The 16,311-nt window shown below is 34.6% G+C and overlaps 1 protein-coding gene across 2 annotated transcripts; it reads right to left on the bottom strand.

Moving 5' to 3' along the window:
- Positions 1-619: 619 nt before the first annotated feature.
- On the bottom strand, positions 620-9,866 carry LOC123552025 (uncharacterized). Of its 2 annotated transcripts, none has more exons than XM_045341396.2 (3): positions 9,452-9,866; positions 5,409-5,963; positions 620-1,857 (listed from the first exon to the last, which is right to left on the bottom strand). In XM_045341396.2, the coding sequence occupies exons 1-3, from the start codon at positions 9,534-9,536 to the stop codon at positions 1,583-1,585; spliced, it is 915 nt and encodes a 304-aa protein (XP_045197331.2). In that variant the 5' UTR covers positions 9,537-9,866; the 3' UTR covers positions 620-1,582. The 2 variants fall into 2 exon arrangements, with proteins under 2 accessions (XP_045197331.2, XP_053397537.1); XM_053541562.1 differs by lacking the exon at positions 9,452-9,866 and adding an exon at positions 6,559-7,005.
- Between the last annotated feature and the right edge of the window lie 6,445 nt (positions 9,867-16,311).

Raw genomic sequence — 16,311 nt, 5'->3', positions numbered from 1 at the left:
TTTTATCTGGGCCAGAATCCCATAGAATTTTTTTTTTAAAAAGTTTCTGTATGGATTTGATTATGCCCAAATTAGGACTTGGTAGACTCATTATAAGGTGATTAATTTTCGGTAATGCGTAGGATTTAATAACTATATTCTTGCCAATGGGAGTTGTTATTCTTTTTGACCATTGCATAAAAGTTTCTTCATTTCTTTAACTTTAGGGTTATAATTGGCTTCTATAATGTCATTCAAATTTAGCGTGAAATTGACACCCAACAGTTTGAATTGTCTGTTCCCATACAAGACATAATTGTTGATAAATCCGTAAGTCACTGTTTTTCATAGACCACATCTAAACAGCTTTTATTTTATCAAGATTTACCTTTAATCCAGAAATTTTGGCAAAAACGTTCAGTGTTTGCATGGCATTTCTTAGAGTTTTTTCAGTTCCATCTAAAAGAAGTGTTGTATCATCTGCATATTGGGACAGTACAAACACTATGTTATTATGTTTCATGCCTCTAATATTTTGGTTTTGACTTATCAAAATTGCAAGAACTTCTGTACTGAGGATAAAAAGGTAAGGGAATAAGGGATCGTCTTGGCAACAGCCACGCTGGATGCTGAACAAGTCTTAAAGGTGACCATTTATAGTAATACAAGGTTGTATATCACAGTAGAACACTCTTATACAATGTATAAGGTATTCAACAAAGTTAAGAAAAAGTCAACAATTTATACATAAATGATCATGAAAGGGAGTCAAAGACAGTTGCAAAATCAATTAACAATAGCATTCCTGGTATTTAAATTTGTTCTTAGGAATGCATAACATCATAAGTAAGTCGAATGTTATCTCCTATATATCTTCCTGGTAGAAACCAGGTTTGGTCTTCACTGATTATTTTATGTAATACTGACTTAAGGCGATGCGCGATACTTGCAGAAGCAATCTTATATGATACATTAAGTAGAGATATTGGTCTCAAACTTTTAATAAAACTCTTATCTTTATCTCCTTTGGGGATACAAGTTATGACCCTTTGTTTCAGAGAAACTTATTATTCCCCTGTGTCACAAGCCCAATTTATTGACCTGACCAAGTAATGACCTATGTCTTAGTCAAAAATACGCATAAAAGATTGTTTTCCATGTATATCAAAAAGTACTTGACCTAGAGTAATAAAACATTGAAGGGTTGTTAGATAGCATGTGAAGTTGTGCACCTGGTGTTCCGTTTGGAATTTCACACAGCCAGACAAGACTTATGGTCCTTGACAAAATTTAATGCTTAAAAGTTGCGTTGCATATATCTTAAAATATTTCACCGAGAGTCCTATGGATACACATCTAGTTCGTTCTGCAATCCCAAAATGTTTTGGTAACGCAGGTAAAACAAATAAAATACATTTTCTTTGTGTTAAAATGAATCAAACAGTTTCATAACATGTCGCAAAATTACCATAACTCTGCACTTAATGTTCATGGTAAGCTGTTTATGACAATTTAAATCTGATTTTGAAAACAAGGAATTGTTTATCAAACATATTAAAAACTATAAATGCAAGAGCTGTTCCCTTGTATTTTAACATTGTTTTTAACGTGCTGCATTCCTTGGTTTCCAGTATAACTCAGTTTCTTTCCATTCTTCATATTTTTTTGGATTCAGTGGTACATCATTTAAAAAGCTGAAAGGTTCAAAGTTGCGTTTCGTCAACATTTTCACCATCTGGTCTATATTTTCTCGTGGACAAGGGGTACCAGTTTCATTTTCAAACATCCTCATCACAACCCATTCCATAGATATGAATAAAACATTGAATTTATCAAATATTTCGTTCGACTTCTCAAGTGCTCTGCATTCGTTTCCTTCTGAAATGGAAATCAAAAATTGAAGTTCACAAATAGCATACGCTATTTCTTCAACAGTTTGCATTCATTTCCATAATTTGGTGCTGATTAAGAAATAAAACATTGAAGTTCACAAATGTCATACCCTATTTTTCATAGTCTGCATTGATTTACTTCTGAAACAGAATTCAAAAGTACCACACCCTATTTCTCTATTTCTCTAAGAGTTTAAAACATATATCATGTCTCATGAAATGGAAATAAAACATAGAAATTTATAAGTACTGCGCCCTCTTTCTCTCTGTTTTCATTTTCTGCGGACATGGGAGTAAGACATTAAAATTTACAAATACCACATCCTATTTCAATAGCAGTTTGCATTCATTTCTTGCTGAAAGAAAAAGACAGAAATTCACAAGTACCACATGCTGTTTCGCCCACAGTTTGCATTCATTTACTACTAAAACGAAAACAAGAGCTGTCGCTATTAGTGACAAATGTCTCCGACCTGACTGACCCAAAAGACCTTGGTCTTTGACGCGACACACCCTTGGGATAAAATGAACATATTTACAAAATTATTTCAAAATCCCTCCATGTGCTAAAAAGATATGGACCGGACACGACACAATGCAGACATCAAATTGTGACTTTGACCTGACAAATCAAGGTCACAGGCACTATACGCCTTTGGGCGTAGACAAAGTCATTTCAAAATCGTTCCATTGTTTAAAGAGATATGAAGCAGAAGGGAAATAAAATTAAAATTTAAATAATATCCTTGACCTTGACCCGAGAGACCCCGATCATGCACATAGCATATTCTCAGGTTAAAATAGTTATTTGCACAAATTGACTTCTAAATCCATATATAAACAACTAAAAAATTGTGACCTTGACCTTGAACCAATAGATCCGTATAATTAACACGACGCACACATGAACATTTGTGCAAACTTATTTCAAAATCCTTCCATGTGCCAAAAAGATATAGACCGGACACGAAAAAAATCACACATCATTTTATTACCTTGACTTTGACCTGAGAGACCCAGGTCATAAGCGCGACACATCTTCTCAATATGGTTAACATTTGTGTAAAATTATTTTCAAATTCCGCTTTGAATGTTGAAGTTACAGCCCGGACAAGAATGCACGCAGACATGGACGGACAGTGCGATTTCAATATGGCCACCTTCGGGGGCATAATAAGACATCAAAATTCAGAAGTACCGGGCACTATTTCTATAACAGGATGCATTCATTTCCTTCTAATAAATATACGGAAATATAACAATGAATATATTTAATAACATCTTGTATCAATTTTCTGCTGAAATAGACTACTTTAATTTATTAAATATGTCGTATGATATATCTAGCTCTCCGCACTCAGTTCCATCTGAAACGAAAAAAAAAAACAACAAACAAGAGGACCATGATAACCCTATATCGCTCAACAGAGTTGATCTGGCCTAGTGACCTAGAGTTGACCCCACATGAGCCAGTTTCGAATTTAACTTAGAGATCATCAAGACAAACATGCTGACCAAGTTTCATAAAGATTGAGTCACAACTGTTGCCTTTAGAGTTTTCACAAACTATTCCTTTGACTTGACCATGTGACCTAGTTTTTGACCCCAAATGACCCAGATTAAACCTTGACCTAGAAATGATCAAGACAAACATTCTGACCAAGTTTCATAAAGATTGAGTCACAACTGTGGTCTATAGAGTGTCCAAAAGCTTTTCCTTTGATCTAGCCTACTGACCTAGGTTTTGACCCCACATAATCCAGTTTCAAAAGTTACCTAGAGATCATCAAGCTAAACAGTCTGACAAAGTTTCATAAATATTGGACCACAACTGTGACCTCTAGATTGTTCACAAGCTTTCCTTTGATCTGGCCTACTGACCTAGTTTTTGACCCCATATGACCCAGATTCGAACTCGACCCCATATGACCCAGATTCGAACTCGACCTAGAGATCATCAAGACAAACATTCTGACCAAAACTTATAAAGATTGAGTCACAACTGTGGTCTATAGAGTGTCCAAAAGCTTTTCCTTTGATCTAGCCTACTGACCTAGGTTTTGACCCCACATAATCCAGTTTCAAAAGTTACCTAGAGATCATCAAGCTAAACATTCTGACAAAGTTTCATAAATATTGGACCACAACTGTGACCTCTAGATTGTTCACAAGCTTTCCTTTGATCTGGCCTACTGACCTAGTTTTTGACCCCATATGACCCAGATTCGAACTCGACCCCATATGACCCAGATTCGAACTCGACCTAGAGATCATCAAGACAAACATTCTGACCAAAACTTATAAAGATTGAATCACAACTGTGACCTCTAGAGTGTTCACAAGCTTTTCCTTTGATTTGACCCCGTGACCTAGTTTTTGACCCTACATAACCCAAATTCGAACTTCACCTAGAGATCATCAAGACAAACATTCTGACCAAAAATTATAAAGAGTGGATCACAACTGTGACCTATAGAGTGTTCACAAGCTTTTCTTTTGATTTGACCCCGTGACCTAGGTTTTGACCTCACATAATCCAGATTCAAATTTGACCTATAGATTATCAAGACAAACATTCTGACCAATTCTCATGAATTTCAAGCTTAAATTGTGGTCTCTAGAGTGTTGACAAGATTTTCCTTTGATCTGGTCTAGTGACTTTTTTTTTGATCCCACATAACCCAGTTTCAAATTTGACCTAGAAATCATAAAGACAAACATTCTGACCAAGATTCATAAAGATTGAGTTACAACTGTGGCCAAAAATGTTCACAAGCTTTTCCTTTGATCTGACCGTGTGACCTAGTTTTTGACTTCACATAACCAAGATTCAAACTTGACCTAAAAATCACCAAGACAAACATTTTGACCAAGCTTCATAAATATTGGGCCACAACTGTGGCCTCTAGAGTGTTCACAAGCTTTTCCTTTGATCTGGCTTACTGACCTAGTTTTTGACCCAACATAACCCAGTTTCAAACTTGACCTAGAGATCGTCAAGACTAACATTCTGACCAAGTTTCATAAAGATTGAGTCACAAATGTGGCCTCTAGAGTGTTCACAAGGCAAATGTTGACGGACGACGCACGACGGACGACTGACGACGGACGCCGACGGACGCCGGACAATGGCCGGTCACAATAGCTCACCTTGAGCACTTCTAAAAGCGGAAACAAATAATATAACTCGATTAACTAAACTGTATACATGCCCTTGTTCCGTTTACCTCTATGTTGATTTCATCCAACATCCCGCTCGTTTCCTCTAGTACTTAAAACATTTCCTTTTCGTTGAAAGTGAAATAACAGTAACAATATATCAGCACGCATTTCAATTTCTTAAATGTGTAATGGTTATATTTAAGCAAAACGAAAATAACTCTATAACTTTATCAAATATTTCGTTTGAGCCAATAAAATCTTAATTGTAGGACCATCGTTCTGGACGTCCTAGTGCTTGACATAACGTTCATTGTGTTCAGTTCTGAAAGGGAAAAAATGTATAAAGTTCACAATGCCAGTAACAATTGTTCTTACCTATGTCTATTTTAATGACGATATCTTTAGTATGGCTGTAGTTCGCTAGATCGTTTAAGGTAATTGTTGCAGCTGAGAAAACGTTGGGACCTGTCACTGTCGCATCAGACAACAATCTTGTGGCACCTGGGTTATACTTATATGGTCTATGAATATGTATCACTCGCCGATCATTTGAAACAGCGTTATTCAAAATAGTAATTTTGTCTTCAAATTTGTTCTTTTGAATGGAATTCCGTAACTTTTCTATATTCTGAGTCCAGGGCTCCACTGATACCACTGCTTGCCCTACTGAAGCAGCGAGTAAACTAAAATAACCAATGTTAGCACCGATATCAATAAATGTTATATGGCTATCTTGTTTTAGAATATAGTAAAGTTTTTGTGTTACGTGCGGCTCCCATTGCCCTGTTCTGTGTATTTCACCCGGAATTACATCGTCTTTCTTTACTTCCCACGTACATATGGTATACACAGCAGGGGGGCTTGTTTCTGTACAAAACTCCTTTATTGGCATATGCGTCGTTTTTATAAAATGTACCATCCCATAAGTACCTGAAATTCACTGACAATAGTTAATGGTGACCTCCTGAATAGTACTAATGATGGGATATTTTGACTATTTTTTGGTGTGTTAATTATTTGGAGCCTAATATCCAAGGTGTAATTTGAAACGTCAATGCTTAAACTTGTTTCTACATGATTACAGTGTATTTATAACCGACAAGACACTATACAAATTTATGTTATGAAATATATTACTCATCAAAACACGTTCACTTGAATATTGTTCAGTTGTGAACGAACAGGAAACCAAACCTGTCACAAAAGTGTATAGCTATGAAGTAAAGGAACAAGCAAAGATAACGACAGAAATACCAATGCTTTAAGAATGTTGCATCCCAGAACAAAATCCTACAACAACGTATGTATATACAAATTAAAAGAAATACACAACAGTACCGTCAATGGCAAAAAATACACATTAGGAAGATCCGGTAAATCACCTATCCATACCATGCTCCAGAGTTACAGGACTGTGTAAGTTAAACCTATTCCCGTCAGGTGAATCCCTTACATACATTTTGTTAACTAAAGCCACAATTTTAACAAAAACAAGCTCGCGTAAATTACAATTGAAACTCGATACCTCAAACTCGCTTGTCTCCAATTCCGGCTATCTGGAAGATATTTTCAAGTCCCGTCCAAAAAAAAACACGCTCACATAATGTATTCTTGAGTGGAATTTCGGTTGTCCCGAAGTAAAACACTCTATCTCTTGGAATTTGAGATCTCGTGTATAAGTGTATATAAAGGAAAACTTAAAGAGCCATATACACATGTGCTCCGTGTCTTTGTAGCAAACAGAGCAAAAGAGAATAATCATTAAGGCCCGACGAAATAGGCCAGACGACTATCAAAGCTTTAGAAGTGCTTATCAAGAAGTTTTCCATCTACCCCGTTCGTCAGACACAGTCAAAGAATCTGACTGTAAAGAACTGAACACCAAATAGTTGCGTAAGGAAGTTTGTAAATGACATCCCGATAAAAGTCAGCTTTTGATAAACCGTAGCGCAGAGCTTTCTTGTGTCTTTAGAACCAAGAATACTTTTTACTAAACGTGAATTCCATAGAAAGTAATTTTTAATAAATTTATTTTCACAGCAAGTGCTGAGTATCCTCTTTATAATTTGCAAGAATGATGGCTGAAGTTTACAGTGGTATCTTTAGATAAAAACGCCGAAGTAGTAAAGAAAGTAGGACAATATAACATCAAACCCGTTACTACTTTACGACGGAGACTCCTTTCCGTTGGTAGTATCACATATCGCAGTTTTAGTAGTATTAAATAATATTAATATATAGAGGATATTTGTTTGTTTTCAGTGAATATGGAATATATCTCACTGATAAGTGAGAAAATTTCCATATTCACGAAAAACAAACATATCTTCTTTTTATTTTATGCTTAATTTCGTTGAGATGTGCATTTTGCAACAATTTTTAATCTCAGCGCAGGAAACAGACGCGCGTAAACAGACATGACGTCAGACGTGTTGTGGCGTTAGAAAGACGTATACAACACAAAGTTCCATTTTTATTTTAGAAATAATAAGTTCCCAAACGTGGTTTATCGTAGAATAACCCGAGCTTTGAGTTCTTATGCGTAAGAATATATCACGAAGGCCGTATGCCTGAGTGATATATTGTTTCGCATAAGAACGAAAAACTAGGGTTAATTTAAGAAATAATATATCTCATTTAGTGATTTGTCGCTGAATAAATCATTGTTTGGAGTTCAGACATTTATTTTATGCTAACTAATGAAATACTGTATTCTATCAGTTAAATATTTTTATATCTCATCACTCATATGAAATCTATATTTTCACACTGTGAGAGATATAGCTCCGCCCCCTCATACATTGTGTATGAATTTTAAAGTATTTGCTTAAAACAGGATGAAAATTGTAGTCGCACTTTGTTCTTTATAGTATATTTCTCGATTCAAATTATTTTACTTAATGAGAATTTCATAACGTTATGCAACGAAAAATAACATGAAATGGAACTTTATGTTGTGTGCGTCTTTCTAACGTTACAACACGTCTGACGTCATGTCTGTTTACGCGCGTCTGTTTCCCGCGCTGCGGTTAAAATTGTTGCAAAATGCACATCTCAACGTAATTGAGCATAAAATAAAAAGAAAATTTGTTTGTTTTTCGTGAATATTGAATATATTTCACCTCGATGTGAGAAAATGTTCACATTTTCACTCGCGCTTCTCGCTCGTGAAAATATTTGAAATTTTCTCACTTCTCAGTGAGATATATTCCATATTCACTCAAAACAAACAAATATCCTCTATTTATTTAACGTTAACATTTATATGTATTTGTTAATCACATTGGAAGATCTGGTAAATCATCTAAGAATTAGCCTAATTTGGTTTATACCCGTCTAAACACACAAAAATAGCATTCAGACCAAATGTCAGCTGGGTATATTATGTAAGTGTTTGCCAGAAAGCTTTATGCTCATGAAGGTCAAAAACAGCATTTTGACGTGTCCATTGCTTTCGCAAAATATCTACGCCTGCCATGATTTTCGAGGACAAAATGGCAGATTTCAGAGACAATTTCCGTTTTGTTTAGACATAGCAAGAAAATCCGATTATTACCCGATATAAAGCAGCAATGGCACGCGAAGATAATTTGCGAAAGCGAAAAAGTTAAATAGCAAAAACTGTAAGTAACTGAGTAGGATTAAACATAGTTTTTAGTGTTGTTAGTTTGCCTGTTCTGACCGCTGGTATGCTTGGTGTGTCCCCCTAAGACTTTAATGCCAAACATATGTGAGATTTTATTCGGACAGAAGGACTACCGCTTTGTACGCCGTTGCTCCTAGTAACTGATCGTAGAAGTAAGATTTTTTTCTGAAAGATTATACACTTGTCCAAAAGACAGGCAATCATTGATAAGGAAATATTATTCCCAAAAGAAAATTGTGGACCTTGACAAAATGCTGTTTTTGACCTTGTTATTTGCTCATTGTTACAGGGGCAAAAATTATCAAAATGACCTTTTGCAATTTTTTTCTAAAAAAACCCACGACATTATTACTCTAATATATTTAAGTGTATATTGCTCCTGGACCCACATTGTCTCCCAGGTACGTTACTTCAACCTGCGACAATTTTTAGTATTATGTGTTTGCTTTGGCACTAGATGCCAAAATGAAATCACCAGATTTGGATTTTCTCTGGCAGGCGGTAATGTATATTAAGAATTTCGGTTAAAATAGTGACCATAAATTGTTGCCAAAGTAGAAGTAAAAGTTAGGACCATTTTAAAATTCTATGAAAGAATTATGATAATATGGTTCCAGTAAAACCGTTATGTATGATCTTAAGCGATGTAAATGATTGAATTAGTTGATACTGTGTTTAACTTTCAGAAGAATTGCAAATCGTACAAATGGTATCTGATGTTTCAAATTTGTATATTTGAGTAGCACATTTCATTTATAAAAAAACAACTTACCTATTACAATTAATACCAGAAAAGCAAAAACATTCCGCTTTTGAAATCCACAATTTATTTGAAGATTTGTGAACATTTTACTCATTCAGCTTCAACAACCTGATAAAATAAGAGAGACATCGCTTACATGCATATCCGTAATATTAGTATGGTGGTTTATAAAAATAGGAAGAGTACTTGACACTAATTTTCAAACGACATTTATATAGTAAAGGCGTTTATGTCTCTGATTTTTCGTCCATTCATATGTCAATTCAGCTACCCATACACAGAAACGTGAAATATATGTAATATCTTGGTTAGTTCGATGTTATCTGACTATACGTCCTTCGACATTATTAATAATTTTGTGAGAATTTATTTCTTAACAGACCTCAAATTAGATCAGTAGCAATATATAGTTGTAAATCATGTTAAAATCCGCCGTTGAGATCGCAGTGAATCTGGATTTTTAAAGGGAGACAATTATCAGTAACGTCCTTGGGAGTATTAAATGCTTATAAACCGCTTAAGGTATTAGATCGCTAATAGTAATGTTTACAAAACGGCCTTTGCTTGGTATATTCTGAAAGGTAACCGTGTTTTGCACTATTTTGTATTTTTTAAACAATTTTTACCGTGCCGTTTTTTTTATCAATTTTGTATAACTTATGGTATCTCCTCAAGCTCAAGTAGAAACAAATTTCAAAGTGATAGCCACTATCCAAAACGTTTGCAGAGAACTCATTTTACCATTAATTTTAATAAAAGAAACATCAAACTATTGGTAAACAATTATAAAACACAAAATAAAAATGTCAATATCATTTTTTCTATTGTGCCTCAAGTAAACGCATTTAATGAGACAGAATTCATACTTCAACATTGAAAAAGTAAGGTCGAATGCTGTGTTTCTGTTTTGAATTTTGCTTACTCCATTTAACAATAACCTTAGAGCAGACGTAAAACCTACCTAAATTTCTTCCACAAATAAATAATCTAAGAGTGAAAGCAAAATAGAGAACTTCACCGCGTGTAACTCAATATTTTTAAAGATGTGTAACCCTACCCATTCTGTTTAAGTAGTAAATTCACTTTGAACACCAAAAAATCGCTTATAAAACTAATCTTTTTCCATTTTTGTACAAGAAATCAATAATAAATCTTGAAAGAAGTAAAAACTTACTAGAAAAAAGGAAAATAAGGGAAAAAAAATTTGGTCCCAGTAGGGCTTGAACCTACGCCCCCCCCCCCCCCCCCCCCCGCAGAATTGCAGTAAAAGTAGGTTTATGGTAGGAATTGAATACTCTTCAAAAAGGAGGTTCTTTATTAGTGAACTAATACCCAATCTGACTAAAGTACATATCCTATTACGCTACGCATAGGATCTGAGAACGACCTATTCATTGCCTCGTTCTGACGACCCTTTCGCTAGCCAATCAGAGCCTAACTTACAACATCTTGCAAATCTACCTGTAGCCTTGACTTTTGATATTTACAATTCTTATGTCATAATGTATCAAATAGTCGGTTAGCTCAGTCGGTAGGCCACTTGCTTTGTAAGCGAGGGGTCCCGGGTTCGAGCCCTCGAATGACTGCACATTTTTCTTACTCTTTGACATTCGAACAAGTCGTCTGATTGGATAAAATAAAAATAGCAATACTGGAAATCCAAAATATACAGAAGACGAATGTGAATGGGTCGTTCTCAGATCTTCGTTTAGAAGATCAAGTACTTTAGTCAGATTGACTAATACCTTAAGTACGTGTCATCGTCAGGTATTATTAGCCATCCGTTTGTCTGTCCGTCCGTCAAATGTCCGACAGTTTTTGTTGCTATTACAACAAATTGCTTAAGATATTACAAAATTTTGAATCATTTCATTGCAAGCTGATGCTCTGTTAAACAACATGTATACGTAAATCGTCCACTGATACTGATCTTTCCTGCTTGAGAGAGTGAATATGAAAACAACCAATGATTACAAAAAATTCGTGTTGTAATCAAAACATGATTATGATCCAATTTTAGTTCAACTGATACGACATCAAAATTTGTTCGAATTTTATTTGACATCAGTTGTTTATTTGGAAATATCTCGTCTTGTCTGGACTAAGTATATGCTGGTTCTTTGGAATCAAAGAGTCGATACAGTAGAATTCCTTTACAACACAGATGTTTGGTGACACATAGGATCGTTACCTCCCAATAAGAATATCAGAAAAAATATAAGTGCTTTTAGCCAAATTTCCTACTAGTATTCCATCATGTTTAGCATGCCTAAAAATACCTCTTTTCTGATCAGTCTTTTTAATCTCCATGTTTATCCAGGGCTGATATATTTTTCTCTGATACGTTTAATTGGAATTTACATGTTGATCAAAGGAAGAAGATAAACCTGGATCGGCCATGTTAATAGAATGGAAGGTCGCCATACAATGGACACCAGCAGGTAATAGAAGCAGAGGGCTACCAAAAGGAGACCAGGACCTGGAGATATCAGATGAAAAGAAGATGGAAGATCTTGAGATGGACTTGGACGGACTTGGGGTCAGATAAAACAAAATGTCAGCCGACAGACAGAGATGGCTTTCCTCGGCGAATGCCTTAAGTGTTCCCCAGCACGAGGATGAAAAAAGGGGTTTTGTTGGGATAAATTTTGATATACCTTTTTCAAGAAAAAAATTAAAACATACCCGAATTTCTCCACAGTTTTTAAGTCATGATCATAAATGTACTACTTGCACTGAATATGATGCGATATTCATCACAAGAAGGCAAGTACATATACATTTCCTAGCACCGGACACTAACTAGTCTGAAGCACTTGCCTTCTTTGGACACTATTTCCTCAATTAGCCAAGTAATTCACTTTAAGAGGATTTTTTATTCTTATATTCAGTTTACAGCAATACAAAGGGAATTTACAAATTGTCCATCATATGATTATTTTGAAATTATATCGACACATCACTGAAATATAAGAATTTACTAGTATAAGGTACAAGTACGTTTTTATAGTTCATCTGTTAATTCATAAAGCCGGTTACGCTTCTATCGCATTTACATGTATCTGTGCACAAGAGCCCAACCTTTCACCATTCACTTCTTGGCGTCCTACATCTATGTGAACACTGACAGGCAATAAACGTAATACAAGCTTGATGAATGGGGTTTAGAGTAGCATGAACTGTCTTAATTGTGTCATCTGCCACCTTTTGTCCCGTCACGGCAGCTGCAGCAAGTCAGGAATAGGAAGAGAACGGTAGTTTGATTCCAAACCATAGTTTGATAACTGGCTTTTCTGATGTCGAAAGACCAGGCATCTCTGGTTTCGACATGTAATCAGGACCCGTAGACCTGCCAAAAATAACAATTTGAGCTTTGTCAGCAGTAATTATACTTTGACTAGCGTTTTACAAATAAAACATTCACAGTTTTGTTTTAAATATTTCATCATACAGTTGTCAATATGAAATACATTCTCTAAGTTTTTCGTAAAAATGAATATTAAGATTTTTAGAAATCCCACAGACATATGCTATTGTGTCGCTGCCAGTGAGTGCATGAAAGGCAAGTAAATTTCTACGCAGATCTTCAGATATGTTTAATAATCTATCTTACACTGCGCTAACATGACCGTATTTTCATTTTCTTTTTGATCTTTCAGCAATAATCCACTCAGTTGTATTTCTTTCCTGTAAGATAAAAAACTACAGTGTTACAGTTTTTATCGTTTACTGCAGTTAACAGCATGGACAATTATTCTCGTGTTTAGGCTTTTAATGTATCAAAAAATTTTGATGTGTCAATTTTATTTGTAGGAAGTGATCAGAAGTTAAGCAAGTTTTTGCACATCCTTCTGTCAATCAGCAGATGTTAACGAATAGTATGGTTAATAAATTGTATGTCAAAGGAAAACGAGTTTAACATTCATTGTGAAACATGGTCTATTACCTAAATCTATTTTCTTTCAAATATCTGACTGTAAAATTTGTCCCTAGTTATTGTTTGGATTAGAGGTACTGGGCTTAGGCGAATTTGAAGACTTGAACATGTTCAGTATTATGCATTTAAAAGGTTTATGCGTGCCAAACAATAGGCATCAAATTCTGCAATCTTGGATGACTGTGCAAGATATCCATTGTATATAAAACATAAACTTATAGTAAACTAAAAATTTCGAAAATGCCTGACGAAAGACTTGTTATATAAATGTTATAACATGGTGATAAATGATGGCAGGTATTGGTATGTAAATTGGGCTACATCTGTTAAAACATGTTAACAGACCTTCGGGTTTGGTTATATATGGTATGATCAAAATATACAACATGAAAACTCTTTGTAGAATATGTTCGAAAACAGACTTGAAGATGTTAGTACACAGGAGTGGTGTGAAACTGTTAGCGTTAATTCGAAACTTATATGTTATAAATTGTACAAAAGTGATTTTGTTTTTGAAACTTACCTAGATGTTTTAGATCTCAGAAAATGCAGATATATCTATGTCAAGTTTAGAATAGGTAGTCATGATCTTGGAATTGAAAAAGGAAGGTATGCAAATATTCCAAAACAAAACAGACTATGTAAACTGTGTGATACTAATAGTATTGAAGATGAATACCACGTTTTGTTAAAATGTACTTGCTACTCAGATTTACGTGTTTCGTTTTTACGACAAAAGTATTATATTCAACCAAATGTAAACAAATTTAATATGCTAATGTCAGCTAAAATTGTAGAATTGATCAAGTCAATTGTTGTATTCTTATACCATACCTTTCAAAAAAGAAAAAAACTTTGTATGCAGGAGTTATGCGCACATATTATTAACCAGTACTTGAAACATATTGCCTGTTATAGATGTATTTTATCTAATTGATTGAATTTACACATGCTTTAATTTGTACACATTGTAACTGTATATATATATTGATTGAGCCGGAGACCTTAAAGCGAATAAAACTTTGTCATTATCATTGTCATTGCAATCACTCGTTTCACTGTTTAATATGTGCTTGTTTGATATTTTCTGGTGTTTGATTTGATCTAGTGATGTATTTACCTATCAAAAATGACAGCGATTCTTTATATTTCTGTCCTTTAAAACTTTAAAAATGCAACAATTTATTAATTAGCATACTGAACAGAGATTTGTTTCTGCATTATGTTCAGACTTGGTACTAATGCATCATGTACCATCTACAAGAAATTCAGACTTTCAGGTATATCAATTTGATCAATAATCTCAATGACATTGGCAAGTCTAGTTGTAATTATAGGTTATTTGATCAGTATAGTAGAAGTATGCACGAGTTCTGCTGGTTAAATATTCCGCGAAAGAACGATTACATAATTATTTCTCGATGCAAATCTAAGAATATTTTTATGACAAACGCATCTACTTTACAACTATATAAATGATGCAAATTTGTTATTAAGCCTAAGTGAAACTGAAAATACTGTATCGTCTTTAAAGAATTTTTAAACTCGACGACGATGAAAATGACGTCAATAATGACACCCGATATGAAGTTTGAACGTCAATTTGAAACTATATTGACGTTTCAGGTTCTACTGAAACTTTTGTTTTAAATTTTGTTTTATAATTATTATTTATTTTTTCAATATCCTCCATAAGATTGCATATAGATTAAGTATACGGACAAGGCAAAGAAACAGTACAGAATACAAACTTCAAGTCATGTCAACACATATAAGTCAAATACATTATTAAACGATCGTTTGCAAACAAAATGTAGATATAAATATACATATTATAAAAGAGAGTCCGTATAAGAGAATAAAAATGACTTATACTGTCATAAACCTAAACCTAAACATTAACAAATATGCGATTTAGAATGCGAGTATTCCAATAAAAGTATGTTAGGAGCCATCAAAAGACATACAGTCATGTACACCCAAAAGTATATCAAGATAATTATTTTTCCATTATAACTCCTTTCTGATTATCTTACGACACATTTATATGTTACTTAACTGCGAAGCATACTTGAACTTAATTTAAAAGCAATTGTATGTAACACTACAATTTAACCACTTGCCGAAACGAAAAACAAGAGGCCAGAATGCCAAACAAGTTCTTCTCCTATCAATTCTATGGCCTTTATTTGAAATCCTCTAAAACCTTATGCAAGACTTTCAGAATTTTTATACTTTTAGAAGATATCCTGTATTCGTATTCAACGTAAGTATTAATAAAATCAAACAGAATTATTTTAACTTATTTTGACGGGGTTTGTAAGACAAAATATTGGAAAAAGCCCAACCCATAATCGTCTACTATAAAATTCCATAATTTCATAGAATAGAAAAAGTGGAAACTCCACAGGTCGCTCAACACAACAAAAACGAAAATGTTGCAGGCTCGGTTTGATTGAGCCTGTTCATGGACGGTAGTGGAAATGCATGCTACCGTCCACGCCCTCTAGCCCCGGGCTGAGCAGAGCTCAACATTTACACATGCTAAAAGTACAAAAAACAATTGAGAGACATCCGCAGATGTGTTCATACGGCGGTGCACATGGAACCTTCAATGCTACACTAGTGTTTAATTCCATGAAAAGCGGCGTATGGTCCCCAGTTAAAATAATGGGTTTGCCCTAAACGAGAAAACAATGAGCAGAACTAAACAAACTGGTATTTAGAAAGGGGATCTGAGGTTATGGAGCCTGCATATCACAGGAACTGCCAAAAGACAAATTTAAAAAGCAGGCACCATATCCAAGGGGTGATTAAACAATATCCAAAGCTATGAAAGCGGGAGTATTGGAACCACACAGGCCGAAATGTTCATGCTGAGAAACTAAACAGTACCAGTAACACGAAATAAAAATCGTGCTGAACGATCTGA

Source organism: Mercenaria mercenaria, chromosome 4 (genome assembly GCF_021730395.1).
Source record: "Mercenaria mercenaria strain notata chromosome 4, MADL_Memer_1, whole genome shotgun sequence".
Lineage (NCBI taxonomy): Eukaryota > Metazoa > Mollusca > Bivalvia > Venerida > Veneridae > Mercenaria > Mercenaria mercenaria.
Note: the sequence above shows the minus strand (reverse complement) of the source record. Positions and strands in the feature narration are given on the sequence as shown.

What these genes read in the sequence shown, in the direction of transcription:
- LOC123552025 (XM_045341396.2), bottom strand. Translation starts at nt 9,536, where the DNA reads ATGAGTAAAATGTTCACAAATCTTCAAATAAATTGTGGATTTCAAAAG. An exon ending in TCTGGTATTAATTGTAATAG is followed by an intron (nt 5,964 to 9,451) that starts GTAAGTTGTTTT and finishes AGTGAATTTCAG; the next exon opens with GTACTTATGGGATGGTACAT. An exon ending in CGTCATTAAAATAGACATAG is followed by an intron (nt 1,858 to 5,408) that starts GTAAGAACAATT and finishes TTTCCATTTCAG; the next exon opens with AAGGAAACGAATGCAGAGCA.